The sequence below is a fragment of the Megalopta genalis genome, chromosome 6 (assembly GCF_051020955.1).
Source record: "Megalopta genalis isolate 19385.01 chromosome 6, iyMegGena1_principal, whole genome shotgun sequence".
In the NCBI taxonomy this organism is placed as follows: Eukaryota; Metazoa; Arthropoda; class Insecta; order Hymenoptera; family Halictidae; genus Megalopta; species Megalopta genalis.
This window is the reverse complement of record NC_135018.1, coordinates 11,739,355-11,756,307: the sequence shown is the minus strand read 5'-3', so window position 1 is coordinate 11,756,307 and position 16,953 is coordinate 11,739,355. Positions and strand designations below refer to the sequence as shown.

Here is a 16,953-nt window from a genome sequence, read left to right as displayed (position 1 = left end):
GCATACATCTGAGCATTTACTTTTGCCCAAAAGCACACGCGTTTGAGATTATATCACACAGAGAAACGATGTACTGTCATTTCAGAGATATTTATTGGTGCACGTAAAATGAATATTTTCTATAATATCTTACGATTAGAAACAGATGATAATGTTTTGTTAGAGTATGTAATTTTTACGTAATAGTAATACTATGATTGAAAAAAAATACCCAAGGAAAGGAAGATATTTCCAATATTTTTTTGAGGAGAATTTAAAATTATGAGAAATCAATTCTAATGTATCAAAGATACATATATGTTTAAAAATTATGCGTCAAGGCTTAGAATCATAATTATTTTGACACGTTTATTCATTTACTATACTTACTATACTAGACTTACTTTGATTACAAAATTTTTATTCGAATAACAAGATATCTCTTATTTAAGTATTCAAATTCTTATGATATTTTGATACCTATACCTAATTTATGTTTACTTGATAACATAAATTCAACTCCGTATTCAATATTAGAACAATATTATACATAAATTGCTATAATTCATTTCGTATCATCTTCTTTTTCTATTTGGTAAAAATATACGCCATGTCTCTTTTCTATGAACAGACACCTACGTACGTTTAGTGATGGTTTATTTTTGGGGAAAATCGATGGTAGGTAACTTAAAATTGCTGTTTTACTTCTATATGATTCATGAGTGAGTCAGGAGGTGGAATGAACAAACTCTCTCTCAAATGATAACTGACAACTTAAATTGTTCTTACACAGTCATTAGATGCATGCTATTTATGTGCAAAGTTTAGAAAGTTAGGAACTTTTAGGTATGGGAAGATAAAACTATCTTTGAACACTATGTAGGTTGTCTCAGCTGAAGGAGATCTCGCCTTTGTTTCCAAAATTTGATGGAAACTTTAAATCCAAATATATCGAAAACAACACATCTTTGCAAAAGTGTTAAATACAAAAGTTATTCGATTTCAAGAGGGAAATGCAACTAATTTATTTATTTTGTTGTTGTTGATCGCTTTGAAGGTTATTTGAAGGATAACTTTCTTTCTTTACATTTTTTAATCGGATTTTATCTTTTACCCTTTTTTCTACGTGCATGACGAAAATGCAAGAAAAAATATTATGTGTTAAAAAAGTGTATCTACGTGAAAAGATTTTCGTACTCCACAAATAACGAAGATACTGAAACGTACAGTAACGGTTTAAAATTTCCTCGTGATCGTTAACATAGTGTGCAAAAAATGTCGTTACTGATTAGTGCTAAACTGATTACTTCATGGGTTCACGTGGAAATCATATAGCTCCCGTCCCGTTGAAGACATGCTAATTAAACACTGTAAATGGGGGAGAGAGAGTCTTTAGACGGAAGTTCTTCCCGTTACTGGTGGCAAACACTTCATACCGTTGTTATTCATTACACAGCTTGTGGAAGGTAGAGCTGCACGTTAACCACTTCGTCTCGGTCCTTCGTGTTGTTGATCCGACCTCTTCCGACGCCATTTTCACCTCGGGCTATCTTCTTACGCTGGTGCCACTCAGTACTACTACTTTTCCTCTAATATTGCGAAATGCCAGCAATATGGAAGACTAGTCGAGCAACCGAGAGTACTTGCCGATTTTCTGCGCCACGGTAAAGTAATCAGGGCCGAGGGGAACCTCTAAATGCCCGTTTTAAAGGTGCAAATATCACGCTTGGACTGCGACCATCGTGTCGTAAATTCATCATAAACTATTCTCAAAACTTCTTCGAACTTCGGAAGAAAGCGGAGTTACGATGCTCAAACAAAATCGTTCGCGTTTAATTTTTGCCTCGATTCAATAAGTTCATTACGAAATACAATAATTTCTCCTTAATTCGTGCTCAGTTTGCGCACAAAAATTGACGATTTGGGAAGAGGAGATACGATTGCTCGAGTCTTGCATCTCGTTTTTATAGTTGTTGATAATTGGTGACTATAAAAACGAGCTGTAACTATAAAAACAAGTTGTTCATTTTTGTGCACAATCTGAGGGATAATTTACTGTACTATCATCTCCAGGCACTGCCACGCCGAAAAATTATTTCTGTAAGGTTGTCCATCTAAGTATCTCCTCCAGTAATGATGTTACAAAAACTATTTTATATGGAATTTGATTGATATCAAAAGCATCGTTGCTGCGCATTCCCTCAAATGTCACGTGACTTCACCCATGACGTCACGGATGTGCAGTTAAGCATAGCGAGTGTAGAAGGCAGCATAGTCGAGCGACGCGATGTGACCAATCACAAACGTGAGAGCATGCCTGGCAACCTTGCTGTGCTCTATCCCTACCTTGCTCAACTGCTCAACCGTGACGTCACCGATGGAGTCACGTGACATTTGAGAGAATGCATTTGAAAATATATACTTATATGCAAATCAACAGCGATGACTGAAAATTGAAAACTACGGAGAAAAAATGAGCTTGAAAAAAGACTACTTGCATTGTATTTATCTTTTGATATCAGTCAAATTCCATATAAAACATTTTTTGTAACTACTACTGCAGTAGTAGCAAAAATAGAGAAGAGATGTCATCAATGTCTACTAATATGCATGATTTCTTCTGCTTTACAATCGTGTAGACAGCATAATTCCATATAGATTCGGAGTCTAGTTATTTCATACGCGGAACGCGATAATATTGGTTACTATCTCACCGACGTTCCTATGCTATAGTGACAATGAACGTTGGTGGAGATGGGCGTTTGTCTCCTGGGAGACAGCTTTGGACAGCGCTGTGTTGTAATTATGATAGAGCGAAAGTTTTGGGTAGTATGTAAATACTATCTTGTAGAAACATAATTACACGCTGGATATTTCATCTAGAATCAAGTATATATTTTATGGATTATTGGATATGTTTTTGAAAACGAACTATCAAATAGTTTAGCAAAAGATGTACAATCACATTTGACAAAATGAGAGTTGATTATCTCGTTTCTTAAACATATGTGTGTCATGTAAAAGTATCGTCCCTAAAGTGCAATATTTTGCAAATTTATTGATATAATTAGAAGCTCAAAGTAAGACGTTACGATATTCTAATCTACAAATTTCTTTAACCAGCATAACGACATGGTCTTTTCGTCAATATTATATGCCAGAAGATTGTCGAAACGTATAATATCACCAGACAAGTTTTTCATTGATTTCAAATTACCTTAATCTCCATTGTTTACAGCGGACCTGTTCCTCCGAATCTTTGCTATGATATGCTTACTGAAGCGAACATGGAAAGGAATGAAATTTATGGAGATGAAATATCCATCGTATTACGCTTGATTTGCTGAATCTATTTACTTTCTCGTTCTAGTTATCTTCTGCTAACGTCAGGAATAGAAGTATTCAATGTTTCATGGTTTATTAGCTTCCATTAGAGTTCGAGTTGTTACAAACATTTTATTGACCATTTATAATACTTCCTTTTCCCATTTTCCTCTCCGTGCTTTAGAATACTTTTTATTAGACAAATTACCGTGCAACGTGACTTTCTCCTTTTTTAAATTTCTTGCTTAGTTTTAATGAGATTAATGAGTTGTTACTCCAATGTGTTGCTGAACGATTACGTTTGCTCGTATTTTATCACTTTTATTATTACACTGTTTACTGTATTTCACTGATTTTATAATATATTTTTTCAATGAAATTATTACGTATAATTTTTCTCGATTTGTTGCATTGAATAAAGATTGATTCAATTACGATGCTTTATATTAAGATATCGTAGAACATTTTAATTCTTATGCACTACTTACTTGAACTAGTACCGCCAATATGGAATATAATCGGTTATATTCCATTCTCGCACGTTTCGTGCTCGAAAGAAAAGATGTTCATGCAGCAAGACTGCTCTTGAAAAGTATGCAGCGAAAGGTTGCGAAGTTCTTTACAAGGTTGGTTATTGGAATAGCGAATGCAACGAACTTGTGATCAGTTCCGCTCCCATGGGTACAATTTAGTAAACTGTAACATCAAAGAAATTTCTCCACGGAATTTTTTCACAAAGAAGTATTAACCGTTTCAGAGATATGTATTAAAAGTTTATTCCTTTGAACGTGACAGCAAACGAAGCGAAGCACATCAATACTATGTACGTAGCATTATTTTCTTCAAATTAATTAAGTGACTAAGAAAATAGAGTTGATATTTTCACCACGGAAATATAAATACAGTAAATTCTTTCCAATTGTCCCTCAGCTTGTAAGCAAAAATGGACAATTTGGGAAGAGGAAATACGATTATGCGAGCCTCGCGGTTCATTTTTATAGATGTTCACAATCGGCGACTGTAAAAACGAGCCACGAGGCTCGAATAATCATATCTTCTCTTCCCAAATTGTCCATTTTTGTTTACTAGTTGAGAAGCAATTGGAGAGAATTTATTGTACCACGAATGTTTGAGTCGAAATAAAAATAAATGTTGTATAAACATAGGTCTGTCAAAGCTTTATTAAAAAGCTGTGACAATTAGTCAGCAATATTTATGTTCGTAATTTTTCTCGTATCATTTACGCAAATATGTGCATATCGGAAAAGATGGCTGATCATAATACTATAAATTTTATCATTAAAATGACACGGGAGGCAAGTGAACGGAGGACAAAGTTGTCCATACGGAACTCGAAACGAAGTTTCTTTAACGATGGAACGGATGAAAACGACCCTGTTAGCATTATAATCTACTTCTGAGTGCGTTCTAGCGGCAATACAGGACCAACTCTTTTAGTATCTGCGAGCAGTCGGAAACTACTTCTCAGCAACAGTCAAAAGCCACTTTTTAGTTTGCGAATGGAGCTATAGGTCTGCAAAGGAGCAGCGTATTTCTTTGATTGGCATGGTCAACCTTAACTTCTATAATAAATCGAATAAAGACTCAAAGGAATATGTAGTATTTACCAAAAGGAATGAATAACGTTTAATCCACGTTGTTCTTTCTTATATCATTAAAAACGATAGAGATATTTTAGATGAAAATCTTAAGTGACTCACTGTATATGCCTTGTTTTTCCTTCAATACCAAGAATTCTACATACATGTCTATACTTTGTTTCATGAAAACTTAAGTAACGTAATTCTGTATGTAATGTATTTTGATGTGGTGTACAAAGTTATAAACGTGATTAAAAGTAGTAAAAAATGTTCAATTAATTGAATAATATACTCGTTGAGCATGTCCTCGAATATCATTTAATGCAAATAAGTAGCATTATAATTTACTTATATCGCAGGTTTTTTCTGCGCAGAATGGAACCTTCTTACAAATTCTTTACTAAGATGGTCACAATTCTTCCACACGAATAGTATTTAAAAATTACATATATTACACACGTCGAAACTATTATCACAGAGATAGTGTATAATTTGATTCGAAGTCGATCTTTATTTCCAAACAAGTTGTATGACTAATTCAACTAGCTTCTATCACTCAACTCATCCACTTAAGATATCTGAAACTAAGCTTTAGGAATAGCTGCAAATTGATTGATCAGGTTTCGTGAGAAACTCGATTTCGTAGACTGGTTATCTCATTTCTATCATCTGGATGCTGTGTTAAAGCTGCTCTTTGAAATGGATAGTTTAGATCGTTCTCCAGATACATAATTGTGAAAATTTCCAACGAATAAAGGAGTATAGATCGCGCAGTGTGTAGATAACATGGCTAGATTTAACCTCTTGCCCTACAATATCCTGTCGGACTCGTGATGGAGATTCTGAATAGAGTCAAATAAATAAGTATATTATTTAGTTCGATTAAACCGAAATAATATTCTATTTTGTCGTTGTTAATGCACAGCTATTGGGGAACATATAGGTACACAATAGTTATCAATTCTTTTTGTTGTTCTAGCAAATTATGAATTACAAAGAAATCCTAGTCGCTGCAACCGTAAAAGAAATCGTAGTGCAAGCGGTTAAATGACTTCATGATACAGATACTAACCGATCGCTGACATTAGGTGCTACAATAACGTTAGAACGTCTCGAAAATAATTGTGTCTAGGTCAGATGAAGGGCCATAGGAAATCAAAACAAACTGGTCGGATTTACGGGAACGAAATCGACAGGATTACACGGCTGAAGATGGGTCGCAATTGCTTCACGTATCTCGAGAATGCCAATTTGATTTCGCAGTGAACGCCGGAAACGGAGTCGGAAGCTCGTAAAGTATACAATAAACGTCCCCAACGATCCTTACTTGTTGGTACGGAATCCGGGCTGCTGAAACTACTATCCTGTACTGCCGAGGGGTCAGAAGATGAATGTACTTAAGGAACCAACAATGAATCATCTCGCATTGTTGTACAACACGATGGGAACTGTTCTGTCAATTTCCTATTGCACGTTATGTGTCTTCATGCGACATCTTCATGAATGCATCGTTACACGTTTGAACGTCACGAGATGTACTTTGATTGTTGCTACACCGTTATAGATCGATTGATTGCCGTTTTTGTTTCCAATCAAATTATATACAATAGCTTAGTACACAATGATGTTACAGAAGCAATTAATACGAATAGAATGTGCTACTATATTATATTATATTGTCAGTAAATATTGAAGGGACTAGAAAAATGAAATATTGTGAGTATATACTGAACTTATCAGGAAAATGCAATATTGTCTATAAATATGGACAATAAATATTCATAATATTGTGTTGACGATGTTGAGAACCTAGAATATCGATAATGCTATTGATTGTCTGAGGACATCGCTATAAGAAAGTTATTTTTATCAACCTTTGTACTTTAAAACGTAGTAAGAGAGAGCATACACCCATGGTGTCGATACTAATACGTGCCAAAGATTTACGATCGTTGCTGATTCGTCCTGTACGATTCTTATCGCAGGCTATGCGCAGGACATAAACTTTACCATCCTCTTAGGTTCGCGTGTGGAACAGTACTCGCATCATTAAGTAAAAAAGATAGAATCAATATAAATCGTGATCCAGGCATTGACAATTGAATATTCTCGAGTCTCACATAATTATTCATACATCTTTTAAAATGCAATAACCTTTTTAAAACTGGACTAAGGGACTTGAATTTTTTTCAGACGATAGCGGGACTAGTCTACCAGACGATCACCAAAATGCTTTTCTTAAATTTAGCTATTACTTGGAATGACAACAAAAATAAAAAAACTCTCGTTTTTTAACTTTTTTGTCTGAGCCTACAACAAAAATTTAAAAAATGCCTCTTGTAGATCTCGGTAACTCATATGCGTGCTGAAAATTTTATCGAAATCGGTTAACCCAGAGTCGAGTTACAAGCGTTGAAACATTTAAGAAATTGCAGATTTCTTCCAGTTTTTGGTCAAAATCGTGATAAAACTGCGATTTTTGCCATCTTTAATTTGTTATAACTCTTAACAACATCAACCGATTTCGATCAAATTTTTAGCACGCATATTAGCTATCGAGATCTACGAGAGGCATTTTATAAATTTTTGTTATAGGCTCAAACAAAAAAGTTAAAAAACCAAAATTTAAAAAAAGCATTTTGGTCATCGTCTGGTAGATTAGTCCCGCTATCATCTGAAAGAAATTCGTCTCTTAGTTCAATTTTAAAAAAGTTATTGCATTTTAAAAGGTGTATGAACAATTATGCGAGTAACTCTATGTATACTGATATATTGCACACTGTTAAAAGAAATAGTTGTTCATAAAGGATTAAAATATTAAACATTTTTCTGTCAAGATTTATATCTAAATACATTCGACTTTCGAATATTTAAAACCGTGAAATATAATTCAACTGAAAAGTACATTAAAGAATCAACAGTTTCAAGAATGTTCAATTTAACATTCGTACAATACTGAATATTAATGAATTCATTTTCTACAATTTAATAATTACTTGTATTATATAATGTATACAGTTGATGGAGAATAGGATATTATTCGTAGACGTTTCAGGCATGTCACGTACCAAATGTCAATGTACAATTCATCTCACTAAATCGCGAAAAACAGTTTTTTCAAGGAAATCTAGAACTGTAGTCTCCCTCAGGTTAATTTGCATAGGACGTTCCGAACAAACCGCTTTCCGCTTCATTAACAAACGTTGATTCAACGTATTCGTTGAAGAGAAAATCACTCCGATTTCTCCGATTCCGTAACATTTGTGTTTCTAGCTCTTGAAATGTTTGACATACAAATATCCTGAATGAAGTTTATTTAATTTAGTTAGGTTACCTTAATTTGGTTGACTTTGAGATCAAGTAACATAAAACTACACATGTTTTGAATTCAAGTCTCTGATTGTTTTTCTCTCAGTATTTTTCTTCAAGAAGCTCTCTATGATCTGTTGAATTGTATGTACAAACGCGATCAATTTAAAACTAATATGTTTATTGTCAGTATTGATTTTCCAAACAAAGCAGTAGTGTAAGTCACATTTTCTTCATTATAGAAAAAATGGAACGTTATTGTTTATTAAGAAGTGTATCGTTTTCTAATCAAATTTATAGTTTAATTAATTTATTTTGGTCCTCTAATAATTAAGATATGTCTTTATCTTTAAAAAAAACAGAAAATACCGAGGGAGAAAAGTATTATGGTTATTCCCATTGTTACTAACTTGTTCATATCATAAAGCTGACATATTCTAAATGATTTCTTGAAAGCAAAGACTAACAAAATTCCTACATCGTAAATATCGATTTAATAAAGATTAGATACAAATTAATTGATCGAAACATCGATTATGAGTAATTTGAGTCGCACAATTCCTCACGATTTGATAGCGGACTTCAGTCGTTGCACATTTACGCTGCCAGATTTAACTTAATCGCATTTAATTAAAGTGCGTCCCCCGGCATCGTCGATAATTCGATGAGTCGACAGAAAATGTTTTCACGTTCCAATTATTGGATCCTATCGAAGTTCTGCTTACGTACACGTACACATACACACGTGTATGACAGTGTGTGCTCGGAATAATCTACAAATTTACAGACGAATCTAATCTCTACCAGTAATTTCTCGCGGGTTTCTTCAAGGTATTGAATTCATATCATTTCTATTCCTTGATATGATGTTATGGTTGTGCTGGGTTAATGTTCTAAATAAATTGCATACAGCTGGAACTTGACTGCAACAGAAATTACTGGAACGTATTTGTGCATCTTCCCACGTGCATTAATATGATAAATCGTCTTGTTGATAGCAAATGGATCAGCAGGAGTGATAGTTCATGACCAAGTACATTGAAAAGCGGAAGATATTTAACCTATGCGATGATATAGGTTTAAGATTTAAAAAAATACTGACAGGTCAATTTAACATATTAAAAACTGTGATTAACAAAATATTTGTGAATTCAACAAGTCAACTAATTGGATTATAAGGGGAAGAGAATGATTCAAGGCAATGACAAAATATGCTCGTGTCGAGCTATAGTTCGAAAAGCAGGCGACAATGAAGTATCAGTTTTTAAGGAATATTTTTCATACATTTTTACATGTGAGTATTCCATTTATTACAAATTTTTTAACTAACAGTAAGCGTTACAAGATTCATGTTTCCCAAAGTTCTGACTACATTTGTTGTCCTAACATGGAATGGTGTGGTAGATGTGACCTTTACAAACGTAGCAGGAAGAAAGACCTCTCGGGATCCCACTACCCATACAACAAAAAGTGTGGGTATACCGGGAGACTAAAAGAATTAAAGGAATAAAGCAAAGGGGGAGCGTGCAGTTGTGAAAGGGCATACGCGAGGTTTCATTTCCGAGAAGGGCTGTAAAGATTGCTCGCGTGCAACCCTCTATATGGCGTTCCCGCAAACTCACGACCATATTGCTCCATAATAATAAGGTTAATGCCTTGCAAATTAAGTAGAAGCGAAAGGTCTTTTGCGTGGCTTTACGTTCATTTAACTACTGAAGCTTGATCTTTGCCTTATGATGCACGATTATTACAATAAGCCATTATGACGATACTCGGTTCAACCTAACCAGATTCGGACCTGTAACGGTACTGATGAATACTTTCGTTAAAGAAACGTATCATGCGAATTTGGTAAATTGTTGAAAGTAGTCACTATGTAATACATGTACGTTTTCTATACTCGGTGTCTTGGAATCGATGGTATAAACAATTTGCGGATAATTCTATATACAAATTATAGTTTTCCATGATTTTCGACAAAAACTGTAAGAAATCTAGAGATCTAGAGAAATCTTTCAGTAGTCATATAAGTGAACAAGATTTTACAAAAATTTTTTAAATTTTCGTTATAGGCTTAGATAAAACGGTTAAAAAACGTGTTCTTTATTTCTTTTATCATTGCAAGTAGTAGCGAAATTTAAAAAAACGTATTTTAATCATTATACAGTATCACAACTAGTCCCTGTTTTAAAAGGTGTCCGAATGCGTCTCACTGTATAAAAATAGATTAAAAGAAGAAATAATATCTTTTTTGTTCAACATCATTTTTTCAAGAAATTGAGTTTGAAGAATCGTCAGTTCGTGGACCATAGTATTTACAAGTAGATCCGGTAGGTTATGATCAGATGCGTCAGCAGATTGCTATTCAAGAGCTCGCGTATTCGCCGAATCTTCAAACTCAATTTTCTCGAAAACGAAGAGCCAACCGAAAAAAATGTTATTATGTAAATTGTCATTTCTTTGGAGATAAGATTTTCATTGTTTCTCAGCATTGTGTCAAAACAGTGATCTTGCACTTAAATTAAGGTAAATTTAAGAAATGTTATAAACGAAAGTGTGAATTTGAAAATGTTAATGACGCAATTACTGGTTTGGTGTTTTTTAATATGGGTGTTGAAAAAAATTCAATGGAAGAATAAATACAAGATTAACAAGATTAACTGAGAGAATTTATTCAACCCGAAACGTTATATTTCTTAAAAGTATAAATGTCATAGGTGACAGAGTTAAATGTTGGTTTTCATACAATTCAGAAATATGTTTTAAGAATATAAAAAAATGTAAAAATAATACAACTATTTTATTTTAGTAGAATGCACTTTTTAAGCATGATCCAATTAAATCCATAAATTATTATTTTTTTTAGGACGAGTGAAGAGTGTTCATATTAATATTATTAGATTATTTTACTTAGTATTAAGTTTAGTAGGAATGTTGATAAAATAGTAAATCATTTGTCTCAGTCTAGAGTGGAGGTTGAAACGGGATCAGATTCTCACAGCATGTCATGGTTGATTAAAATACTGCGAATTACATCCGCGTATCAGTATCCGACGCTAACACGACGTAATCGGTGTTACAAGAGCTATTACGAATGTTATCGATAACTGTATAGTACAGTTATCTCCGCTTTCTGTGCAACCATTGATCCGATCCCAACTGTACGAGCGATCATGCAAGCAACTGCTAATTTTTCTTGTAGTTTAATCTGTTAGCGGATCACAACAACAATGATGACACTATTCACGATGACACTACTGATTAATTGTCTTTTTTTCTTTTGTTATAATCATATTCTAGATCATCACACTTTTTACAAGATATTCTGATATGAATTATAAAGCTACTATACATTATAGTAGATGTCGCTTTGCTTATATTGTTTATATTATTATATTTTGCTATTGTTCAAGACAAACGAGTTATTCAGTTTTAAATTCCCCACCATGTGTAAGAAACGATCAATTTAAAGACATAATTCATTAAATAGATGTTAGTACTTAGAATATTTTTAAGATCAGTACTATTTCCTAATTTGTATTGTATTGCTACAGGTAGATCAATTACCAAATTGTAAATCTGTTGAACTAAAGATAGATACGTAAAAAACAATAAGTGGAAATTGCAGCAGAAGTTTAAATGATTTTTATGATCTTTTATTTTTAATTACTTCAAATTGATATTGAAACAAACGAATTTCTTAAAATTCGTAAATCATTGAATATACTTCATAAATTTAGTACACAATATAAGTTTGTGTAAATATTGGAAGTATAACTAATTGTTCAATGATGCGAAGCAACATGTTCGAGCAAGATTGTTTACTGTTTGGTATATGTTGATAACTGTAATATAATTTCATCAATTACTATATTAAGTTTGAAATGAATTTCGAGTGCTAGGAGTTCCGATATATCTTTAATAAAATCAGCTAAGTGGACGATCAGCTAATTCGAAAGGATCCGGATATACTCACCGACAACTTCCAGGTAACCAGTTTGACTTTTCATTGGATCCGTATTAATCTGACACATATACCATCCCATGTCATCTTCTCTTACTTCTCGTATGTGAAGAAACCAGGTACGATGATCGCTGTGAGAGACGGAAATTCGATGGTTCTTTGTGATAATGTGAGTAGATATTGTCAATATTGTTTGTGTGTCTACGCGCAGCCATGCCACCTGAAACATATTTTTCATATATCACATTATATTCTGTAAAAGTAAGCGTTGCGCTCTACTCGCAAGCTATAAGATCGATATAGCATGAACGATTAATATTAACGTCCCAAGTATCAAAATAGTCCAGTTGAAATTCTGTACTTTTCCGAATTTTCTTCCTACTAAAAATAATTTTATAGCTTGCAAGATTTTGTTTTCGTAGATCAGAAAAGTCGATAGTTTTCAATTGTAACCTCAACAATTCTTGTAATTGAAGTTTCAAGTTAGAAAGAAATGTTGACATCATAAGATATTTATGATTTGACCACGCAAATCAATTTGACTGCACAGCTGTGTATCAATTTATGTTTCGCGCGAAGTCGTATATTTATTATTATCGAATTGAATTTACAATGATTCAATGTATTGCTCGTCCATGGAAGAAACAGAGAGCAATTCATTGACAAAAGAATGATTAATGCACTGAATGTATAAATTCGGTGAAAGATATATATATTAGGGATATGGAAAATGTTTTGGAACTTTTTAATAGAACAACAATAATTCGTTAGCCCAAAGTTAAGAGTGTTATAATTTATGTTTCTTTCCTCTTAAGATTATTTTTCATATTTTTTCGTCTCAATAAAAATATCTAAGATATTAATAAACATATGCAAAACTTTGTTTGCGTAAGACATATATTATACAGTGTGTACGCGAAGGTATCGTATTCTGCACTCCTTAAAGAAGAAAACAGGTCATATAAACATAGATCCGGAAGCTCTTCGCCTTCGACATAAATACTTTTTGTTTGGGAGGTTGTATGTTAAAGAATTGTAACTTACTTACAGAAACCGTTGAAAATAATTTCCCTGTACTACGCCTCGTATCTACGTTTTATAGATTGCCGAATACGTTCAAAAAATCCTGGTGTATTTCGAATTTTGCCACATACCGGAAGTCCATAATTGCTTTGCTAAGAATTTATGAGAAAAATACAAAATATGATTTAACGCTGCTAAATATATCTACACTTTGAAATGACGTCTGCCTTTAGTCACATTTTAACATCGACGAGTTATTGAATTTATTCTTGATTTTATTTGTTTGCGATTTTGTTGGTTGCTATTTGCAGGCGATGTTGATGTTTGTAATTCATTCGTCTCTTGTACGTTGGCGTTATTATTTCTTTCACATTTTTTATATTTGTTATAATTTCTCAACAAAGTATTTACGGACTTTTTATTATATAACATTTTAGCCTTATTTTCATTTGTAGAACACACTCCCGAAGTATGTATAGAAAAATGCGGGACATCACTATAGATTCTAGAACAATTATAATAAGCACGCTTTTATAGCAATTCTTCATGATAAAAGAGTTAAAAATTCTACAGGAATTCCTTTAATGAAAAATACAAGTAAAAAATGCTAATAGAACTTGTTCAGAAATGAGAGGTACATGTTTCTCGATCCCTGCAATATATCAAGTAACGAAATATAAACACTTTCACGATACAATAATACCGACAATAAATATTCGTTTTCGAATACCGTATTTTGGAATCTTTTATCATTCGTCTTATACACCAACCAAAGTATTTAAATTATCCAAATGTTCTTTACCCTGGAATTATACGGAGCAACGTTGCTCTTCTCGAAAGAGCCTCGGTTACGTCTGTAAATCGGTCTAACTATGTGGAAAAAGGGAAAAACGAAGAAAGGAAGGAAGAGTAAACTTTCTCTTTCCTACATATCTACACTTTGGGTACCGGTCGACGAAGAAAAGAGAAAGGAATGCGAGGGGGCAGGGCTCGGGGCAGAACCTAAAAGGCCCACGTATGTTGGCATAAAAGCACGGCTGTTGGCTTGAAGTAAATCAAGCTGTTAAGAAAATGTGATCCGTTTGCAAAAAGAAATCCGAAGGTAGCAAAAACTATTCACACGGGGACCGCATTGAGGTTGTTCCGTCTGCCGATGTTGAATCGTCCGCGCGCGTCTGTATTTCCGGCGCTCCTTTGTGTCGCGGATACTAGCATGCGATCGCGTATTTTCCACGCTCATATCCACAAACGCCTCAGTATTGGTGCTGGCAATATTTTCGTTCGTGCCGCGTACATTTACGTTCAAAGGCGGGGGATAATGGAATTGCCGTTTCGGTGGGCAAACATTTATCCCCAGATATCTTTTAAACTTGTAATTTCTGAAGTAACGCATCCGTGATTGCGGTTCGCACAACGCGGATCGATCTTTGATTGTGTAAAATCAATTTCGAAAATGTCAACTTTTCTTACAGCGAGCTGGTATACAGTTAGAAAGAAAGAAAATGTTCGGAAGCCGTTTAAAACGGAATAACTTCTTTCAAATTGGATCAAATGACTAGTATTTTTTTTTCCGAGGTATTAGACATATTAGTTTATTAGACAACGTCTATACAATTTTTTAACAATTTTTCTATGTGAAACTGGAATGAGAATTGGAACAATGCGTTTTGAAGGCCTCTGTAACTTATTCGCATGCCGAAAATTTCAACGAAATCGGTCGACATTGCTATGAGTTATTACTATCAATTAAAAATTACGATACTTTCGACCGATAACTGGAAGAAATCTGGAGATCTATAAAACGCATTTTCTACATTTTCGTTACAGACTTAGATAAAAAAGTTAAAAAATGTGAGTTTTTAGTTTTTGTTATTCCAAGCAATAGCGAGACTAAAAAAACGTATTTTAGTCATTCTACAGTAAACTAGTTCTCGTAATGTCTTCAAACCATTCACGTCATTTCAAAAGGAACACTCTCGTTGGCAACTGTACCGAGATCTATAGATTTGCAGACTCCGTTCTTGCAAAATACAGTCGAACCTCGGATATTCAAAGTAATCAAAATTACTCGAGTCACTCGATCAAACTGCTAGATTATATATTTATTGTTTTGTATAATAAACAGTGTTGCATGTATATATATCCATTTGTTTACGTGCATAATGTGTTTGGATGTTAACGAATTCAAATATTGGCGATTCGGATAATCGACGTTCTACATAACAGATCAATAAACACTGCTATATCATTTTCGATTGATTAAAATTAATAAGTCGAAAAAGCATAGTTTCGTTCAATTTTTAATTCTTACAGTCGATTGAGAACATTTTTATTTTGCATAAAGATCTGCAGTCTTATAATAACGTTTTTAGAGCATGTATTACGTGAACTAATAAAATAGGAAAATAATTGAAAATAAGTTTGTTCAACATCATTACGAACAGAGGAAGAAGTTTATACATACATACCATGTATATACCTACGTATGTATGTACATATTCATTGCATTGCGATGATCCCATCGATCATGAACGAGTTATGTTGAGTATGCGCGTAATTAATACATCCACATATTACTCTGACAATATCAAATGTATGTATATCGATTCTATACTATGCTGGCCAGAAGCAATTCAGTTCGCAAGAGTACTTCATGAAAGTGGCATTGAGTCCAGTAACATGATACTACTTTCATCAATAGCAACTGCAGCGCATCCGACGATGCATTCATAACACTCAAATATACTGCATACATGCCTAATTTCAGGAACTTATGCCACGTAACGACAGGGTGGCATACAGCTTCAAACCCGATTCTTTTTTACTGCTATGCTTTATATTATTGAAGAATTATTGAAAATCCTATCGAGATGATAAACTATTTTTTTTTTATGACATGGTAATATATAGTTTATGATTTTTGTAAAAGTGATCCTGACAATGCTGACATCTATGAATCTTTGTGAAGCCAAAATGAAATTACGAACCATACTGGACTATACATCAACTCATTACTGTTGAAATCTACCTACGTATATTTATGAATCAAAATACATTATTCTATGGCATTCTTGTTTCATATTTCATGCAAATTGCACAAATCTTGCCCACTTTACAGAAATGTAATTATTTCCTGATATTATATGACATGAATAGTCATTGTAATTGAAACTGTGCTTAAAATTAGCCTTGAATCAAATGATAGTAAATGATTGCAATAATTGAAATCATATTGTAGGTATATTCTCTACTGCCATTGTTACACGAAAACATTGTTACACATAATTTCCTCAGTCTTCTCAATTTAGATCAACATTTATGCATTACAAAATTAATCCTCATCCGTCCCTCTTTTCTGCAGCTTAATTTGTTCTTAACCTCTTGCCGTACTTTAACGAATCTGACTCGTCATGATGGAGATTTCTGTTAATAATCTGTTTAAATATGAATGTGATTCTATACGTTTAAGTCGGAATAAGAGTCTGTTCGCGGATAATCAATACTTAAGCATTCGAATAAATGTTGGCGTATATACAATGAACATGCATTTTCTTCTTCTTCGAAGAATGTATTGCGATCGAAAAATCTCCAATCATTGTAATGATGAATCTGTCGATTAATTTGATACTATGGCAAAAAATTACTAAGAACGATTGATTAATTTCGTAAATGTCTACTTTGAGAAACAAAACCTTGAGTTAAATTTCTTCAGTTTTCTGTCGAAAACAATCGGAGATGTCGCATAACAATATG

General features: G+C 33.5%; 1 protein-coding gene across 1 annotated transcript in view; it reads right to left on the bottom strand.

The window, feature by feature from the left end:
• Positions 1-16,953, bottom strand: part of LOC117226142 (limbic system-associated membrane protein) — a 246,509-nt gene that overhangs the window by 13,846 nt on the left and 215,710 nt on the right. The window contains exon 3 of the mRNA XM_033480195.2: positions 12,190-12,397. Within this exon, the coding sequence (XP_033336086.1) occupies positions 12,190-12,397 (208 nt within the window). The remainder of the gene's footprint in view (positions 1-12,189; positions 12,398-16,953) is intronic.